This window comes from Rhinoderma darwinii, chromosome 11, assembly GCF_050947455.1.
Source record: "Rhinoderma darwinii isolate aRhiDar2 chromosome 11, aRhiDar2.hap1, whole genome shotgun sequence".
Taxonomy (NCBI): domain Eukaryota; kingdom Metazoa; phylum Chordata; class Amphibia; order Anura; family Rhinodermatidae; genus Rhinoderma; species Rhinoderma darwinii.
In genome coordinates, this window is record NC_134697.1 from 41,655,084 (window position 1) to 41,673,412 (window position 18,329).

The 18,329-nt window shown below is 38.5% G+C and overlaps 1 protein-coding gene across 17 annotated transcripts in view; it reads left to right on the forward strand.

Moving 5' to 3' along the window:
• ANK3 (ankyrin 3) overlaps window positions 1–18,329 on the forward strand; it is a 520,456-nt gene that overhangs the window by 359,220 nt on the left and 142,907 nt on the right. For all 17 annotated transcript variants that reach the window (XM_075841157.1, XM_075841158.1, XM_075841153.1 and 14 more), the window contains 3 exons: window positions 3,549–3,647; window positions 6,825–6,923; window positions 10,560–10,757. In XM_075841157.1, coding sequence (XP_075697272.1) covers window positions 3,549–3,647; window positions 6,825–6,923; window positions 10,560–10,757 — 396 coding nt within the window. The remainder of the gene's footprint in view (window positions 1–3,548; window positions 3,648–6,824; window positions 6,924–10,559; window positions 10,758–18,329) is intronic.

Genomic DNA, 18,329 nt, shown 5'->3' on the forward strand with positions numbered 1-18,329 from the left:
ATTTCCATATCAATGCAACATAATACATGACCAAAATAAAGGTTTATGTATTGCACAGTAAGACATAGAAGTGACAAGGGCATTAAAGTAGAAATGAGCAGACGTAACATTAAATCGGGGCTAAAATTAATCAATGGTCGTATGTTTATAGGACTGCATATGTAAATATAGTGCGTATTTTAGAATAAGCAGCATGCTCTGCTGAAGGCCATATTATGGCTTCATTTTTCTAAATCAATGGAGCGTTATTTTAAAGTGGTGTTCCCATGTTAAACATTCATTGCATATCCACAGGATATACCATAAATGCCTAAAAGGTGCGGGTCCCAATGCTAGCTCGGCTCTTTCTATAATGTCCATAGACCTCTCCATTGAAGCATCTGGGGAGAGCAGCGTCACAGAACAGGGGTCACAGGATCCCCGTAATATGTATAGGTGACGGTCCCAACGGTGGGTCCCGCCTTCTTCACACATTTATGACATATCCTGTGTACATGCTATAAATGTGTAAGATGGTAATACCCCCTTGAATCACTACTATGTACTTATTTGTATCTGAAATATTGGGCATAATATTTAGAATAGTAATAATATGGATGAAAAAACACTAAAATAATATGGAACCTAAAGATGTTGTCCCTGTTTTGGTAGATGGGTCCCCCAACAACAAGCTAATCACAGTGTGAAACCCCTAGTGATCAGTTATAATCTGTGGAATGTCAGGCTCCAAATGTACAGTATCCCTGCAGCACCACCACAGGAGAAATGAAGCATTACACAGTTCCCAATGCCAAGTCCTTTATGGCAAGAGCCTACATTTTTCTTTTTAGCCACTTTCCACTCTTGCTAATAGATAAAGGTCCTGAAAAGGGGACCATTTAAAGTGTAACTAAACTTTGACAAACTTCTGACATGTCATAGTGACATGTCAGAAGTTTTGATTGGTGGGCGTCCGAGCACTGAGACCCCCACCAATCCCTCAAATGAAGCGGCAGAAGCGCTTGTGTGAGCGCTCAGCCGCTTCATGTCTGTTCGGCTTTCTCCGGAAAGCCGATGTATCGGAGTACGGGCTCATAGACTTTCTATTGAGCCCGCACTCCGATACATTGATTTCTGGAAAAAGCAGAACAGACACGAAGTGGCTGTGCGCTCACACAAGCGCTTCTGCCGCTTCGTTTGAGGGATTGGTGGGGGTCTCACTGCTCGGACGCTTCTTCGTTTTAGCGATCAGTGGGGGTCTCAGTGCTCGGACCCCCACCAATCAAAACTTCTGACATGTCACTATGACATGTCAGAAGTTTGTCAAACGTTTAGTTACCCTTTAAAGACAGACATACGGTTTCTCAGAAATTGAAATAAGACAGGTGAAGCAACTCTCTAGAAGAGGACTGATATTTATTAGGGATTTTTAATTTTAGACAAAAATTCCTTTAAAAGTAGGAGCTGTTAGTCCGTTTTAAACAGGAATGTGCTAAAAATTTGATTTTCAACTCTGCAACTGATCAAATCAAAACTGCCCCAGACTAATGGCGATGGTCACGCAAAGCTCGTATTCAAGGACTTGATAATTGCAGATGTCTGAGGCTGGGAAAAAAAACGAAATCTGAAGCAGTAATAAACTAATATTCATGTCCCTGTAACAATGGAAAGCGTGGGTGCAAGTTCCCCAATTCTGGGTCAGTTTAGGTGAGAAAAAGTGACAATATGCAAGAAGTAGAGCAGAAGTAACATACCTGAAGGAAAACGTACAACCATATTCTGCACTGCAGTTGATTTGTCTATATTAAAAATACATGAATAGTTTATAGTTCAGAGAATACGCTGTGTAACTACAAACACTAAAGACTTACTTCTGGATTTTACACTTCTATTAGTTACAAAATTGCTCATAACTACATACTTGGAATATAATCTTACGTAATAAATTTTGATAGTGAATTTTTATTGCCCTGTACATTAATAATACCTTTATAATTGTTGTGTTACGACATTAGAACATGATTATATAATGGGGTGAGTCAGGTTGCTATATATTGGACTGTGCTCCTTTCCTTCTTCCATCTCTCTCCTCCTACACAATTCACTCTCCACTAATAGATAGTGATGAGATGAATCTTTCTTTGCTTAAAGGGGTCCTCCACTTTGGACAACCCTAACAAGTTGGATGGGTCCCTGATCACAAAGTCCCCCTGCTGGGACCTTCTGCAATCCACTGTAATCTGTGGGAAAACCTGGCAGTAAGTGTTCAGTTTCCTTGCAGTGCCACCACAGGGGGAACTCGGCATTACACAGTCTCAGTGACCCATTTACATCAGCGTGATGACTGTGTAATGCAGGAGAGGAAAGGTCCTCCAGAGCGAGAGATGATCTTGGTAAAGGCACTCTGTTCTGGCCAGGAAATGAGGATCCTGAAAGAGAATAGAGGACTCCCCTCTATAAACTTTAAAGAGGTTCTACAGCAGATGAGGAAATGTACTATACCTTATAAAACACACTTCATTTGAGGCAGAAACTCTTTGAGGACTTCTTCATGTGAATGAAATAGAAGGAGATTTATTTAGACTGGTGTTCTATACATCAGTCTAAAACCAAAACACGTTGGATTAAGGCACACACCTCTTAATAAATTTGGCGCATCTTTGGCTGTCCATGCAAAGCAATTGAAATCTAGGCCTACTATGAATAGTCGTACATTTGCACCACAATTTTCGCCAATTTTTGGAGTAAATTATAGTCAATTTGATTGCCCCACCCTCGCTAAACCCCACCCTTTTTCTTAACACTTGAAAACTGGCGAGATAAGCGTAAAGCATCAACAAGTGGCTAATTATTTTGCAAACGTGGCGTTCACCTTAATTTGTGACTTTAACACCAGAAATGTGATGCAAATACAACAATAAATTTCCCAATAGTGTTTATTGATTGACAAATGTGAAGAGGATTTTTCAAAGACATTTGATGGGTTGTAAGAAATAGTATACCGCCCGCTGTAAATTATTAAGAATATTACTAGTCACCTTGGAGGTCTATAGTTTGTATAAAATCCCATATATTTTTTAAGCATATGAGTTAAAGGGGTTTACCGGGACTATAATAATAATGTTCTATCTTTAGGATAGGCCATCAGTATTCGATTGGTGGTCGGTCTGACTCCCAGCACCCTCGCTGATCAGCTGAATGAAGGATGTGGCCCTTTATTTAACTAATCGGTGAAGGTGACAGGCGTTGGACCCCCACCGATCAAATAAGTCCCAGAAAAACAGGGACATTAAAACAATATTTCCATAAAAGAGCACAAAAGTATCTCCGTAGTATGTTCGATTCTTGGCACTGCTAAGATTTCTAACTCAAGTTAGATGGCAGTATCTCCCTCCAAATGACTTTTCTGCAGCGTAGGCCATGCTTCTATATAATCTGAAGCCAGTGGTTTTCACTTTATCCTTCTTTACTTTAGTTATTAAATATGCTGCCTGTAATACACGTTATACCTTTTGACTTTACATATAGAAATAATTTTATGCTCTTTTTTTTCTTTTTTTCTTTTTTAGAATGACATTACTCCCTTACACGTGGCTTCCAAGAGAGGCAATGGTAACATGGTGAAACTTCTTCTTGATCGAGGATCCAAGATTGATGCCAAAACAAGGGTAATGCAAAACAAGATCTACCAAATGATGTAATATGGGATTTGTGGAAGACACGAGACTTTCAATGGTCATGTTCTTACATGATTTACGAAGGATTATTTGCAAACGCTAATGGTGCAGTCACAAGTTGTACATTTGCAATGTATTTCTTACGCTGCGGAAAACTTTACCATGTAAACCTATGGGACAAATATTCTGCAACGCAAGAAAATTGAGAAATCTGTATGAGTTGCTGAATATTTTTCTCACTGGACATTGTACATGGCAAATACACCACGTAGGACTGGACCCTTAGAGCATATTCACACGCAAAAGATTTGCGACTGAGATTCCATTCATCTGATGAGGTTGTTCCTGAAGCAAGAGCGCAGATTTCTGCAAGCTCCATTCCGATGAGTGAGACACAACAAATCTGCCGCGTCTGAATACAACCTTAAAGGAAAAACTGCAGACAACTGTCCTTTTTTTCTTGAGGGTCCCAAAGCCTCTCTCACATATTAGGCTCCCACGACATGTGTTCCTGTTAAAAAATACAAGGCTGATTTCAGGACAAAACCGTCTTTAGTATCCGGGCGTTTTTGAGCATTTAAAGCGTATTTTGAGATGTATTTTTTTTTTTAAGCTTTTTTTAAAGCGTCAATGGAAAATCAGCTTGTAAAACATTTTAAGAATTGACATGTTACTTCTATTTTACAAGGTGTATTTCCCTACTGTGATTTTTAATTCCGAAATGAATACGCCTTTAATGGACTACACTGTGTGCATTTTGAAGCGTAACACGTGTTTTTACGCTCCGAAATACGCCATGTGAACATGGTCTTAGAAGACAGCAGTACTGGAATCATCATGTGACTGTTGGGAACGAAGATGGGGCTGGGCTGGTATAGATTTTGCAATGTGGCCCAGGAGCTTCAAGCTATGACCTCTGATGCAAAACCGATAAATTTAGTTTTTTAGCTCTTCATTGCGGTGTTAGGTCAATTTACGCAATGAATCATCTGGTCCACGTATGGTGATGATATGTAAGCTGGAAAACACGGAACATAGGGGAAGATCTTCATCTGTGTTCCCTGAGGCAAAAGCGGTTTCATTATGACTGGATCCATTCCGAAAAGCAAATATTCCCTACTAGGTTCCCTAGGAAATTTCTCAATGTTCATGCTACAAAATCGACAGCACAAAGAAACAAAAAAAAACATAAAAGTGTGTTTATCATAAACAACTTCAGAGTATTTCCAGCTCCTGAGAGTCTCCGAAAGCCACACAGATATCATACATTTTAATGAGAGCGCCCGGAAGGCAGAATCATCTTTGACGGTGGTGCTGAATATGCACTCCGCATATAACTCACGCATCATGTCTTACGTAAAGCTGATGCTGCACTATTGATTTTTTTGGAGAGAAGCCAGTCTTCTGCTTTATGCATTATGTATTCGCCCACCAGCACAAAGCGACCGAGAGGTGAGATATCACCTGTGAGACTGGATTTCTTTCCTGCCTGACTCCATTTTGCCAACCACTGAGGTACATGAGCTATGGAAATCTATTTATCTCCGCAATCGCTGACATTAAATAGATACATAATAAAATAGTCATAATTCCAATATGAAACACAAGCAAGAATGTCTGACTACTTTCCAAATAAATAGTTCAAGCGTAAGTTTAACCCAGGTCTCATGTTCTGCCTCTGGACTACGGCCATGGAAGGTCATCACTCGAGAGGCAGAAAGAATTCAGATGAAATGTGTCTTTACCTATTATACTAAACAGTTCTCTCCTTGCATTTGGTCATGATCATTCTTTAAATGAGGAGACGTATTACTGTCATAGCCATTTGCTTACTTTACAAAGCTGTCAGGGTAATCTCACTCGCTCCCGAGGAACCCTGGAGCTGGACAAGAGTAGTATCATGCAGTTTTTAGGCTCTTCACCCAAAGTATATCTAGCTGCGAGTCTTTCCTTTACAGATGTTAACTGTTTATATATTTAATAAGACCCTTCTGCCATAGGGATCCTTCCAGCCCTCTTACTGCAGTAGTGGCAGCATGCTACGGCCCTGGAGGCTTACAGCCACTGACTAGAGACTTAACAAGGTTCATCACCAGAGGGTGACATTAGTGAAAAGCTGTCTACATACATATGTGCACATGTTAAATTGCTCTCAGTTGTTATAAAAAGAAAAACAACACGATACGGCTGTTATTTCTGCACAAGGTCATGTGAAATGTATGAAGGTTATGACTTATTATCTACCATTCTATCTATCTATCTATCTATCTATCTATCTATCTATCTATCTATCTATCTATCTATCTATCCAATATCTATCCAATATCTATCTATCTATCTATCTATCTATCTATCTATCTATCTATCTATCTATCTATCTATCTATCTATCCCTCCCATCTATCTTAAATATATCTCTGTCGTGTTTATCTATCTCTCTCATATCTATCTATTCATCTATCATCTATCTATCCTTGATTTACTGCCATTATTAATGTTATTTATTGGATTTCAAGCTATTATTTGGCAAATGCACTAGACTGTAAAATGTATATATTCGGTTCTATCACTATATATATATATGTCAAAAATGGCCTTTTATTTATAATAATCATCCTCTTTGTCATCCCAAGAAAATAGGTGGGTGTTTTAGTAATTAAACATGTTATTGATGCTGAAATTTGAGATATTCTTAAAACTATAATCTGCTGTAAATATTGTGAATTCTGTCAGCTTGATGATTTGCATCAGATCCCAGGGGGTATATTTTTATATGGTAGTATTATTGTTTGGAGCAACACTGCCACTCCGTGGACAGAGCAGGTATTACGTTATCAGTGTAAATATAATTAAAATCATTGAGGAATCAAAATAAATGGACTATCCCGCATCTATCATAATTGCTAAAAAAAATATATATATATGTATTTACAAAGAGAACTTGTAACAACTATTGTGATAGAGAGAATAAATATACTTAGGGAAATTCACAAAAATAATGTGTAAGAGCATTCATACTTCCAGCAGATGGGCTAATGTGGCCATTAACAGAACACTGTAATTCAGTATAGTGCAGAATGGACATAATAAAGAAAACAAGTTAGCAGTGCAAAAAATATATAACATGCAATATACATTATATTACATATAGGTTTTGCCTTTTTTACAGGATGGCCTAACGCCTCTTCACTGTGGAGCAAGAAGTGGCCATGAGCAAGTGGTGGAAATGCTGCTGGAAAGAGGAGCCCCTATACTTTCCAAAACAAAGGTTTGTTTCAAAGTTACCTGTATAAACACCAAGTTCAGTATTTGCCTTTTTATGACAGACGTGTCCTTAACAAGAGCTGGCGACATCTCAGATTAATGAATTTTAAGATTTTGCTTCTGGCACCTTTCTTTTTAGGTTGTTTAAAGGAGAGTGAAGGGAGTGAACAGCTAATACAGAGTTCATCTCTGACAATCTTTTCATACACACATTTATCTGTGGACTTCTCATGAACACATATAGGCACATTGTTGGACCTTACTTTATAACAGTATAGTTACAAAAAACAGGCAAAGGTCATTTGGTTCCCATATTCTTATAAGAAAAATGGGCACTGAAATATTTTCTAGGTATATCTACTGTATATATGTCTGGTTAGCGCTGCAAGGTATTTGTATGTTCTCCATGTGTCCAAGTGGATAACCTCTGGATTCTCTGGTTTCCTCCTAAATACCAAAAACTACCAGTAGGTTCATGAATGTATGGGGGGACGACGATAAGGAGCCCATACAATGTGTGTCATGCAATGTCCATATAAATTGTGGCACACAAAGTTCAAACAAATGGTATCCTAGAGCAACCAGATACACAGTGTCATATAGTGCTCATATTAACATACCAAACATGCCGCCTTAGTGCCCCCCTAGTACCTAAGCCTAGTTATAGGATGGCAATAGACATTAGATATTTGTGGACGGCCATAAACTTTAAAATGTATAGTGGCATCTTCTCCCCACAGAAGTCAATGAAGTGTAAATATATAGATTTGTAATACAGAATCCTTGTTCTCCCCAGAGAAGTCAATAGTCTAGATTATGGATCTGTACTTTAGATTCCAGTGAATATAAATCAGAATTCTCCCCACCGAGTCTTAAATATGGGTCTGGGTCTACAGTATACAGATGTGTATTGTAGATCTGTATCCTCCACGTAGAAGTCAATGAAGTTGCATTACAGATCTGTATATTTAGACTTTTTTTTTACGTCTATGGAAGAACACATATCGATACTACGCGTTTTGCCCGATATTCATTCCCAGCAAATCAAATTTGATGTTGGATTGAATGTTTCACTCCTCTCTAATGCTTGGATCCTCCTTCAAATATATTATATACCTGGCTACCTTTTAGTTATAGGGTTGCTATTAGTTTGTTGAGTGGCTTTATTCTATAACTAAAGGGTGTTTTAGACGGGCCGATTATCGTGCAGACGAGCGTTCATATAACACTCGTTGCCGATAATTGCCATGTGTAAACAGGGCAGCGATCAGCAGATGAACGAGTAAACGCTCGATCATCTTCTGATCGTATTGTTTTAAAAAAGTAAAATATTATCGTTGTCGACAGCACATCTGCCTGTGTAAACAGGGAAACGCGCTGCCGACATGATAATGGATGGGGACGAGCGATCAGAGTAACGACCGCTCGTCCCAATACACAGCTCCATGTGACAGGATCAAACGAGCGCCGATCAACGATGTTTCATTGATTGGCATTCGCTGCATCGGCCAATTGTCGGCCGGTGTAAAATGCCCTTAAGCTTCCTGAGCATCTCATTGTAGAGTATAAGGAGATAATCCCTTCAAATACAATCAGTGTTTTGTATCTGAAGAGACAGGATCCAGACCTATGTCACGGACATGGAATCACTCCTGAAACGTGTCATTATCTCGTGTACCATGAAGTTTGTCCAAGACAAATGTTTACGTATTTCTGGATTCCTCTTAACCCAGAACAAACTGGTCTTAATGGGAAATAGATGATTTAAAAACCAGTTGAGCCTGCTTTGTACTGTAATACAACCACGTTAGGAATAATGAAAGCCATTAACTGCTTACCAGCCATGGCATATAAACATTTAGGCGCAGACTCGTCCTTGTGTTATTACTCCATCAATTTATCTAACGTCTTTGAGTAAAGTTTATATCCTCAGAGTGACCACCTGATTCCAGAAGAGAGACCACCCAATAACAGCAGAGCGCACTTACATAAACAGTTCTATATTTCCTTAGCAGCAAATCACAGAGCTCCATTGGGATTCTGGGTTATTCACCCGAGTGCTGACGTTTTTATGCATAGGGATGATTGGTATGGAGACTCATGATGCCGCAGTATTGGCAGAGGTGTACTGGGGTATTGCTGGCTATCTGATTGCCACTTCGGTATCCATTTAGTCAGTGCGATTGCCCCCACTACTTGGCTTTGATCGAACTTTATTCAAATGCTTTCATTTATAGGAAACATGTACTAATCTCAATCTCCACACACACAACTATACTAATGTGATGCCATAGTTTACTTGATTAATTCTAGTAGACAAGTGGTAGAGTACTGCACTCCGGGCAAGTGGTCTGCTTCAAGCCAGTTTAAATTAATTCTAACCATTCATAGAACACATAATATGACCGCTGGTGAAAAGTTTCCAGAAAATACAAGCGCAGCAACGTGTGCTAGCAGTACTGAGACTAGCCAGCTTAGCTGCAGTACTGCTATACCTGCATGAATGTAAGGACAGCACTGTGTCAGGTACTGCAGTGAAAGGGTTGCCTTGTTCTGCTGATCGGCGGATGCTCCCCACAGGATAGGCCATTAATCTTATCAGTATCTGGAGGAGCAGGGTGTGTTACTACCTAGATATCTGCTTGATTGGGTCAATTTGACTACAGAATTAGGACATTGACGGCCTTCCCACTCTCTGCTTGCTGAAACACTGTGTGACATTTTATTGCTAATTGCTCATACTTTGGGTGGTGGGAACCTACATAAACACAACACAAGTTTTAGAAATACCCCTATCCTGTATGTGATAAAACAGCATATGGACATCCTAGAGGGGACCCTCTGGACCTCACTATATTAGCCAGAGAGGAGAGCTGCTAACAAGGAATAGTTCTCTCTGGTGGACCCAGCCCATCCGTGTATGATGTAGATAGCCATTCATTTGGATACCAGCCACTTAGGAGGAAATGTATGGCAGGCTGCAGGTATTATTGCTAAGGGTTTCTGCAGGTGGACCTGCGGACCTCAGTGGACTGAGCATTCATGATATAGGTAACATATGCCAGCAATATCTGATCATTGCTACAGCATTTTTCCAAAACTGCGCCACTCTCACACAGGCGCTGTGTCAGGAATTCCCTTATAGTTCTACTCACAGTCCCACTTTAACTACTAACTGGGAGGGCTAGCAGTTTTTTCTGATCTACCTGGTTTGTGAATAGAATGTTAGTATTACAGTGAAGACTGACACACCCACAGAGCATCAGGAGAAAGGGATCAGAGGCAAAATTTACACCTATAAGCACTAGAATGGTGACCATTATTTGTTGTCATCCAGCATCTTACAAAGGATCAAGATAACTCAGAAACAGGTGAAAAGATTATGAAAACTAGAAGATGACTCCGGGATAACTTATGTTTCATTTTTTTTAAATTTAGTTTTAATGCTTTTACCCTTATCAATGTGTCTTTTATTCAAATGTAAAAGTACCTAGAAGCATGGGAAAGATACAGTCCTTACTAGACACGCAAACCTGCCAAATCTCCCAATTTTGCAAGTAATAGGAGCAGAGTATTGGAAACCTAACTCTTGATTACCAGTCTGCTCCACCTGTAAATCACCCTGCTTGTTTGTTTACAGAACGGACTATCACCACTACACATGGCAACCCAAGGAGATCACCTGAACTGTGTTCAGCTCTTGCTGATGCATAACGTTCCTGTAGATGATGTCACCAATGACTATTTAACTGCACTACACGTTGCCGCACACTGTGGCCATTACAAGGTCGCCAAAGTCCTGCTGGATAAGAAAGCCAATCCTAACGCCAAAGCATTGGTGAGTACATTTAATTCATGTCTGCTTTCACGGTTCTCCTATATATTTGTATAATCCACTAACTTTACAGCAAAGACCCATGTAGTAAAACGCGTGGGATACCATTATTAGGAATATTTGGATATATTCTGCATTTGAAAATATTGAATTACAATTATAGTAATCCATGCACAGCCCTGGTCTTCCTATAGGTGCCCATTTTCTCTGACTATAGGGGTTGCCACACAGGCCACAATGTGCAGAAGTGTTACTAAAGGCTTGTAGGCCACAATGCAAAATCTGTAACAGGGCCCCATATTTACATGTTTATAATACTGGTATGTGTCAGATGAGCTGTTGTGCGAACTCGGCTACCAGTTCTTAGATGCAACTGTAACCACTGCACATAATATATTACTTATATCTTTGAAAATGCACAGAGTGATGTCACTGCAGGAATAAGGGTATGTGCACACGAGAAGTGGCTTTTACGTCTGAAAAGACAGACTGTTTTCAGGAGAAAACAGCTGCCTCGTTTCAGACGTAAAAGCTCCTCCTCGCATTATGCGAGGCGTCTTTGACGCTCGTAAATCTTGAGCTGCTCTTCATTGACTTCAATGAAGAACGGCTCAAATTACGTTGCAAAGAAGTGTCCTGCACTTCTTTGCCGAGGCAGTCAATTTACGCGTCGTCGTTTGACAGCTGTCAAACGACGACGCGTAAATGACAGGTCGTCTGCACAGTACGTCGGCAAACCCATTCAAATGAATGGGCAGATGTTTGCCGGTGTATTGTAGCCCTATTTTCAGACGTAAAACGAGGCATAATACGCCTCGTTTACGTCTGAAAATAGGTCGTGTGAACCCAGCCTAATTGTTACAGTTATGTCACCGAACCTGCATAATGCACAGAATGATACACCACTACAGGCATAATGAAAACAGTGATGTCAAAAAACAGTAAAAATAATCAGTGATGTCATAGTACAGGGCTAATAATCATACGCATGTCACAGTACAGTAATAATAAACACAGAGATGTCACAGTACAGGGATAATAATCACAGTGATGTCTCAGTAGAGGGATAATAATCACAGTGATGTCTCAGTAGAGGGATAATAATCATACGCATGTCACAGTACAGTAATCATAAACACAGTGATGTCACAGTACAGGGATAATAATCATACGTATGTCACAGTACAGTAATAATAAACACAGTGATGTCACAGTACAGTAATAATAAACACAGTAATGTCATAGTACAGGGATAAAAATCATACGCATGTCAGTACAGTAATAATAAACACAGTAATGTCATAGTACAAGGATAAAAATCATACACATGTCACAGTACAGTAATAATCACAGTGATGTCACAGTACAGGGATAATAATCATACACATGTCACAGTACAGTAATAATAAACACAGTGATGTCACAGTACAGGGATAATAATCACAGTGATGTCATAGTACAGGGATAAAAATCATATGCATATCAGTACAGTAATAATAAACACAGTGATGTCACAGTACAGGGATAATAATCATACGCATGTCACAGTACCGTAATAATAAACCCAGTGATGTCACAGTACAGGGATAATAATCATACGCATGTCACAGTACAGTAAAAATAAACACAGTGATGTCACAGTACAGGGATAATAATCACAGTGATGTCACAGTACAGGGATAATAATTATACGTATGTCACAGTACAGTAATAATAAACACAGTGATGTCACAGTACAGGGATAATAATCATACGCATGTCACAGTACAGTAAAAATAAACACAGTGATGTCACAGTACAGGGATAATAATCACAGTGATGTCACAGTACAGGGATAATAATTATACGCATGTCACAGTACAGTAATAATAAACACAGTGATGTCACAGTACAGGGATAATAATCATACGCATGTCACAGTACAGTAAAAATAAACACAGTGATGTCACAGTACAGGGATAATAATCACAGTGATGTCACAGTACAGGGATAATAATCATACGCATGTCACAGTACAGTAATAATAAACACAGTGATATCACAGTACAGGGATAATAATCACAGTGATGTCATAGTACAGGGATAAAAATCATATGCATGTCAGTACAGTAATAATAAACACAGTAATGTCATAGTTCAGGGTTAAAAATCATACGCATGTCACAGTACAGTACTAATAAACACAGTGATGTCACAGTACAGGGATAATAATCATACACATGTCACAGTGCAGTAAAAATAAACACAGTGATGTCACAGTACAGGGATAATAATCGTACGCATGTCACAGTACAGTAATAATAAACACAATGATGTCACAGTACAGGGATAATAATCACAGTGATGTCACAGTACAGGGATAATAATCATACGCATATCACAGAACAGTAATAATAAACACAGTGATGTCACAGTACAGGGATTATAATCACAGTGATGTCATAGTACAGGGATAAAAATCATATGCATGTTACAGTACAGGGATAATAATCACAGTGATGTCATAGTACAGGGGTAAAAATCATACGCATGTTACAGTACAGTAATAATAAACACAGTGATGTCACAGTACATGGATAATAATCGTATGCATGTCACAGTACAGTAATAATAAACGGAGTGATGTCACAGTACAGGGATTATAATCACAGTGATGTCATAGTACAGGGATAAAAATCATATGCATGTTACAGTACAGTGATAATAATCACAGTGATGTCATAGTACAGGGATAAAAATCATATGCATGTTACAGTACAGGGATAATAATCACAGTGATGTCATAGTACAGGGATAAAAATCATACGCATGTCACAGTACAGTAGTAATAAACACAGTGATGTCACAGTACAGGGATAATAATCATATGCATGTCACAGTGCAGTAATATACACAGTGATGTCACAGTACAGGGATAATAATCATACGCGTATCACAGTACAGTAATAATAAACGGAGTGATGTCACAGTACAGGGATAATAATCACAGTGATGTCATAGTACAGGGATAATAATCATATGCATGTCACAGTACAGTAATAATAAACACAGTGATGTCACAGTACAGGGATAATAATCATACGCATGTCACAGTACAGTAATAATAAACCCAGTAATGTCACAGTACAGGGATAAAAATCATACGAATGTCGCAGTACAGTAATAATAAACACAGTGATGTCACAGTACAGTAATAATAAACACAGTGATGTCACAGTACAGGAATAGACACAATCAGACAAATAATAAGCAGTGATAATAACCAATATGGAGTACCAGAACAGGAATAATAGTCACAGTCATGTCACTGTAAAGGGATGATGTTTATAGTGCATCACTATACAAGGAGAATGCACAAAGTAATGGTATAAAACAGGAATAAACAGTAAATGGACGATAAATACTGTGAAGTCAAAGAAAAGGGTTATTGTACATAATGATGTCACAGATCAGGCATAATAGGAACAGCATTGTATTACAAGGATAATGCTCACGGTAATGTCTCAGTACATGGATAATAAACACAGCACCGTATTACAAAGATAATGCTTACAGTGATGACATAGTACAGACGTAATGAGCATAGGGATTTCACAGTAAAGGCCCTATTACACTGGCCAATTTTGGCCGGTGCAGCGAGCACCAATCAACGAGATATTTTTGATTGGCCCTCGTTTTTTCCTGTCACAAGGAGCTATGGGTGGGCACGAGCGGTCATTACTCCGATCGCTCGTCCCCATTCATTATCATCATGTCGGCAGCGCGTCTCACTACTTAGACAGGGAGATGTGCTGCCGACAACTATAATATTTTACTTTTTAAAACGGTACGACCAGCAGATGATCCAGCGTTTGCTCGTTCATCTGCTGATCGCTTGCCCTGTTTAAACACGGCAATTATCGGGAACAAGCATTATATGAATGGTCGTCTGCCCGATAATCGCCCAGTGTAAAACCCCCTTAAGTAACGCAGTGATGTCAAACTACATAAGCACAATGATAAAGCTCAGACATAATGCAGACATAATAAAAAGTAATGTCACCGTACAAATAATTAACACTGGAGTGGCCATTGGGCTTTATTATATTAGGACTTGCATATAGAGTCATTGTAACCTTCCTACACTGGGTAGAGGAAAATAGTGTCTGTAGTTCCTTGTCTCTGGATTGTCACTGTGGTAAGTTTGCTCTCCGCACAGAATGACGCATTGACTGCATCATGAATGTTTCTTGTTATATTTTTTATGAAGTCAGCACCAGTTGTCAGTTTACATTAATACAAAGTTTTACTAGATATTCATGACTTAGCTGTATTTACCCTGTGATAAACAGAGATTTATGTCCACAAAGTAGCGGTACATGTAGCATAAGACCTGTCAAGCTAAAGACCAGTTTAATAAAAAAAGAAACAAAGAAAAAGCAAAGTGCATATTGAATACTTAGAAACATAAACTTTTGACATTCTGATAACTTTTGACACCATTGAAGTTAACAAAAACTTAATTAATGTAAAATATTCCATCTTTATACATGTCAATGAGTCTTGTCAGGTTCTTCTCCTCTCGGTGGCTGGTATTTGCTTTTCTGGTGTGATTTATTATTTATATCTGTCTGACGTGATTTAATTTTAATTATAGCACGTTAAGTAATTTTCTAGTTTCATAGTTTCTTGTCAAGCAATTTTATTTCCTATTTGCAATAAAATGAAAAGCCTGATATTATAATGGTGCACCTCCTTGGGTGGCGATACAAGATGATGCTTTCTTTTCGGTGCCCATCTTGGGTGATGTTGCACTTCCTGTTTATTGGTATAAATGTGGTCTTCCATTCAGAATTATTTTCATAATGTGTGTTTTCTAAGGCATGGCACAATTGTTGACCGGTTTCAGCACATTCATTTTATTATTTTGTATAAATAAAAGTTATACAATTTTCCAATATACTTTTTGTATTAATTCTTCACAGTTTTCAGGATCTCTGCTTTCTGTTATTGAGAAGGAACATTTATTGTTTACTTCCAGTGAATAAAAAAAAATGTCCATGGTCATGTGATGATCACACACAGGTGCTGGGATCGTAAGAAAACACAGCTCTGATATACATACTGTAACGAGCTGTGCACCTGTGTCCATCACATGACCATGGACAGAATTGTATTCACTAAATGTAAACAATGAATGTTCTACTCAATAACAGCAAGCAGAAATCATTAAAACTGTGATAAATTAATAAAGCAAGTATGATGGAAAATTGTATAACTTTTAATTATACAAAAAATAACCATGCGCTGAAACCGGACAACCTCTTTAAAGCTAAGACTCCAAAACTAACGGGCAGTGCTGCTTTGTAGAACATCAAGACACATTCAGTGGTGGCTTAAGATTTTAAGTTTAGAAATCTCTACCGTTATTCAATGGCCCTCTGTCTCAAGCAGTGCCAAAAGCGAATCTGGTGATCGATAGGGCAACTTTTTGTGTTAGAAATAAGTGGGTTCCAAGCCCATGGCCCTCACCAATGTCATCTTCCAACAAGTCATTCTAAAATATCAGGTACTATTTTAAGCTACCCCAACTGAACAATACCCTAACATTTTCTTCTCCTTTGGTATTGTTGGGTGTATATGAAAATAAATGTAAATAATAAATTTAATTAACTCTACTTCTTGCTGCACTAGCCCTTGGCCAAATTTTGGTCATTGAACGATTCAGAGCTCTGTATATTTAGAGAGAAGGGTCAGACTTGATGGTGGTACATGAGGTGGGATCATGGCCAATCTCCATAACAAACGGGTCCTGGTACCATCCCCAGTTGAGAGATGGCTGTGAATCTGTTGTAATCAATGGAGGACACAGAGGTTTCCATAACGCCCATTCTTTTCAATAGAGAGTTGACTGCACATATAGTACCACCTGTCCACTAAAAATCAGACCTGGACCCCTTTGTTCTCGAGATACTTGGTGGCACCACCTGCCATGCCCCCACTATTATGACATAACAGTAATTTAGGAAAGAAGCCCTGTACATATGACCGTATATTGAGGAAAGATAATACATAACTGATCGTATGCTACACTTACTTGAAGATACAGCCAGATATATAGACTCCTCCACCTTGAAGTTATTTTGCAAATATTAGAGAAATAGCAATATACAAATATAACATTGTGACTTCTCTAGTTACAGAAGTGATCCGCACCTACTAGTGTTAGTGTGGCTAGTTCTCCTCACCTTCCCCAGCAATCTGTCAGCAGATTATAGACTTCCCCCGGTTATGTATGATGCTACAGTTATGAAGAATTCATACATCTGACAGCCCCTAATTTTGCATTTCTTGTAATGTATCAGAGTACCAATTTAAAGAAAATTGTTTCTAGTATTAATGTTGGATTATTTTTCCTTACAGAGAACCCCCACCCCCTCCTGCCCTCCAACAACCTGTCATCCAGGTTTATTAGTTTCCGTTCCTCTTTTCCAGCTTGTTAAATAACATTTAATGATAGATGACTTTTTAGAAGAAAACAGAAGTCCCTTATCTGAAGGTTATCGTGTGATTCTTTTCATGTCATACCGAACTAACAAATAATTGAGGTACATTACAGCCATAGGACCCTTCGTGTTACTTGTGTGTTAATGTCAAGGATTTTAAAAATCACTATATATTTCCATTGTGCTATGTAGTCCAATATTGATCCTTTAGCAGTACCAAGAAGATTGTACCTTAAAAAATACAAATAACTACTTTTTATATTTCAAGTGGACGTATGCAAATACAATGTGTCCATTTTGTGGACTGAAACAGCATGACCTCAATTTAGCTTATGTTTACACGCTACTCAATCCCGTTGTTCTTTGGCTGTTGTATATAATGGTCTATTTGATGCCGAGGACATTGGTCCGCTTTTTTACATTGGAATATTAGGTACTGAAGATTTACCAAATTTTTTTACACATCCTTTTTGTAGTCACAAAATACAAATATGCCACTTAAAAAAGCAAGGGGAAAAAAATGCAAGTCCCAGTCCTGAGATGGAGTTTGGTGAAGCGACCCAGAACCCGGAGATTGTCTCCTATCCTCCACATATCCCTAGGATCAGTCTATGGCTTCGCAATGAATCCGCAATGTTTTTTAAATGCTTTCACTTGGCCTTCCAATGGATAGCAACTCGAAAACCAGAGGAAGTTGTCTACAGTCGTGTTGGCTTTCAGACGTAAACTATTATATAATCAGATATTCATTTAATTTCATTGTATAAAATTGCCCATTTTCTGTTTGGTATTTTATCAAATTAATCCTATAGTTCTACTATGTTATTATTTTAAGCAAAAAGTTGTGAGAAGTTTTGTATCTATGGAAATATTGCAGGACGTATATTCCATACTGTACAGTTCATAACTTATGTGATGGGACCCGTGCAGTTTATGTAATTCATGAGATAAGAAATGGTTTATATAGGAGTTGTATATTTTTTCCATTGTAGATGTATCACTTGACAGGAACAGGACGTCTAGACCCTGTGGGAACTAGCTGTAGAAGTTTTTGTTACTACTTAGTCAGAGCTCAGCTCCATCTGTCATT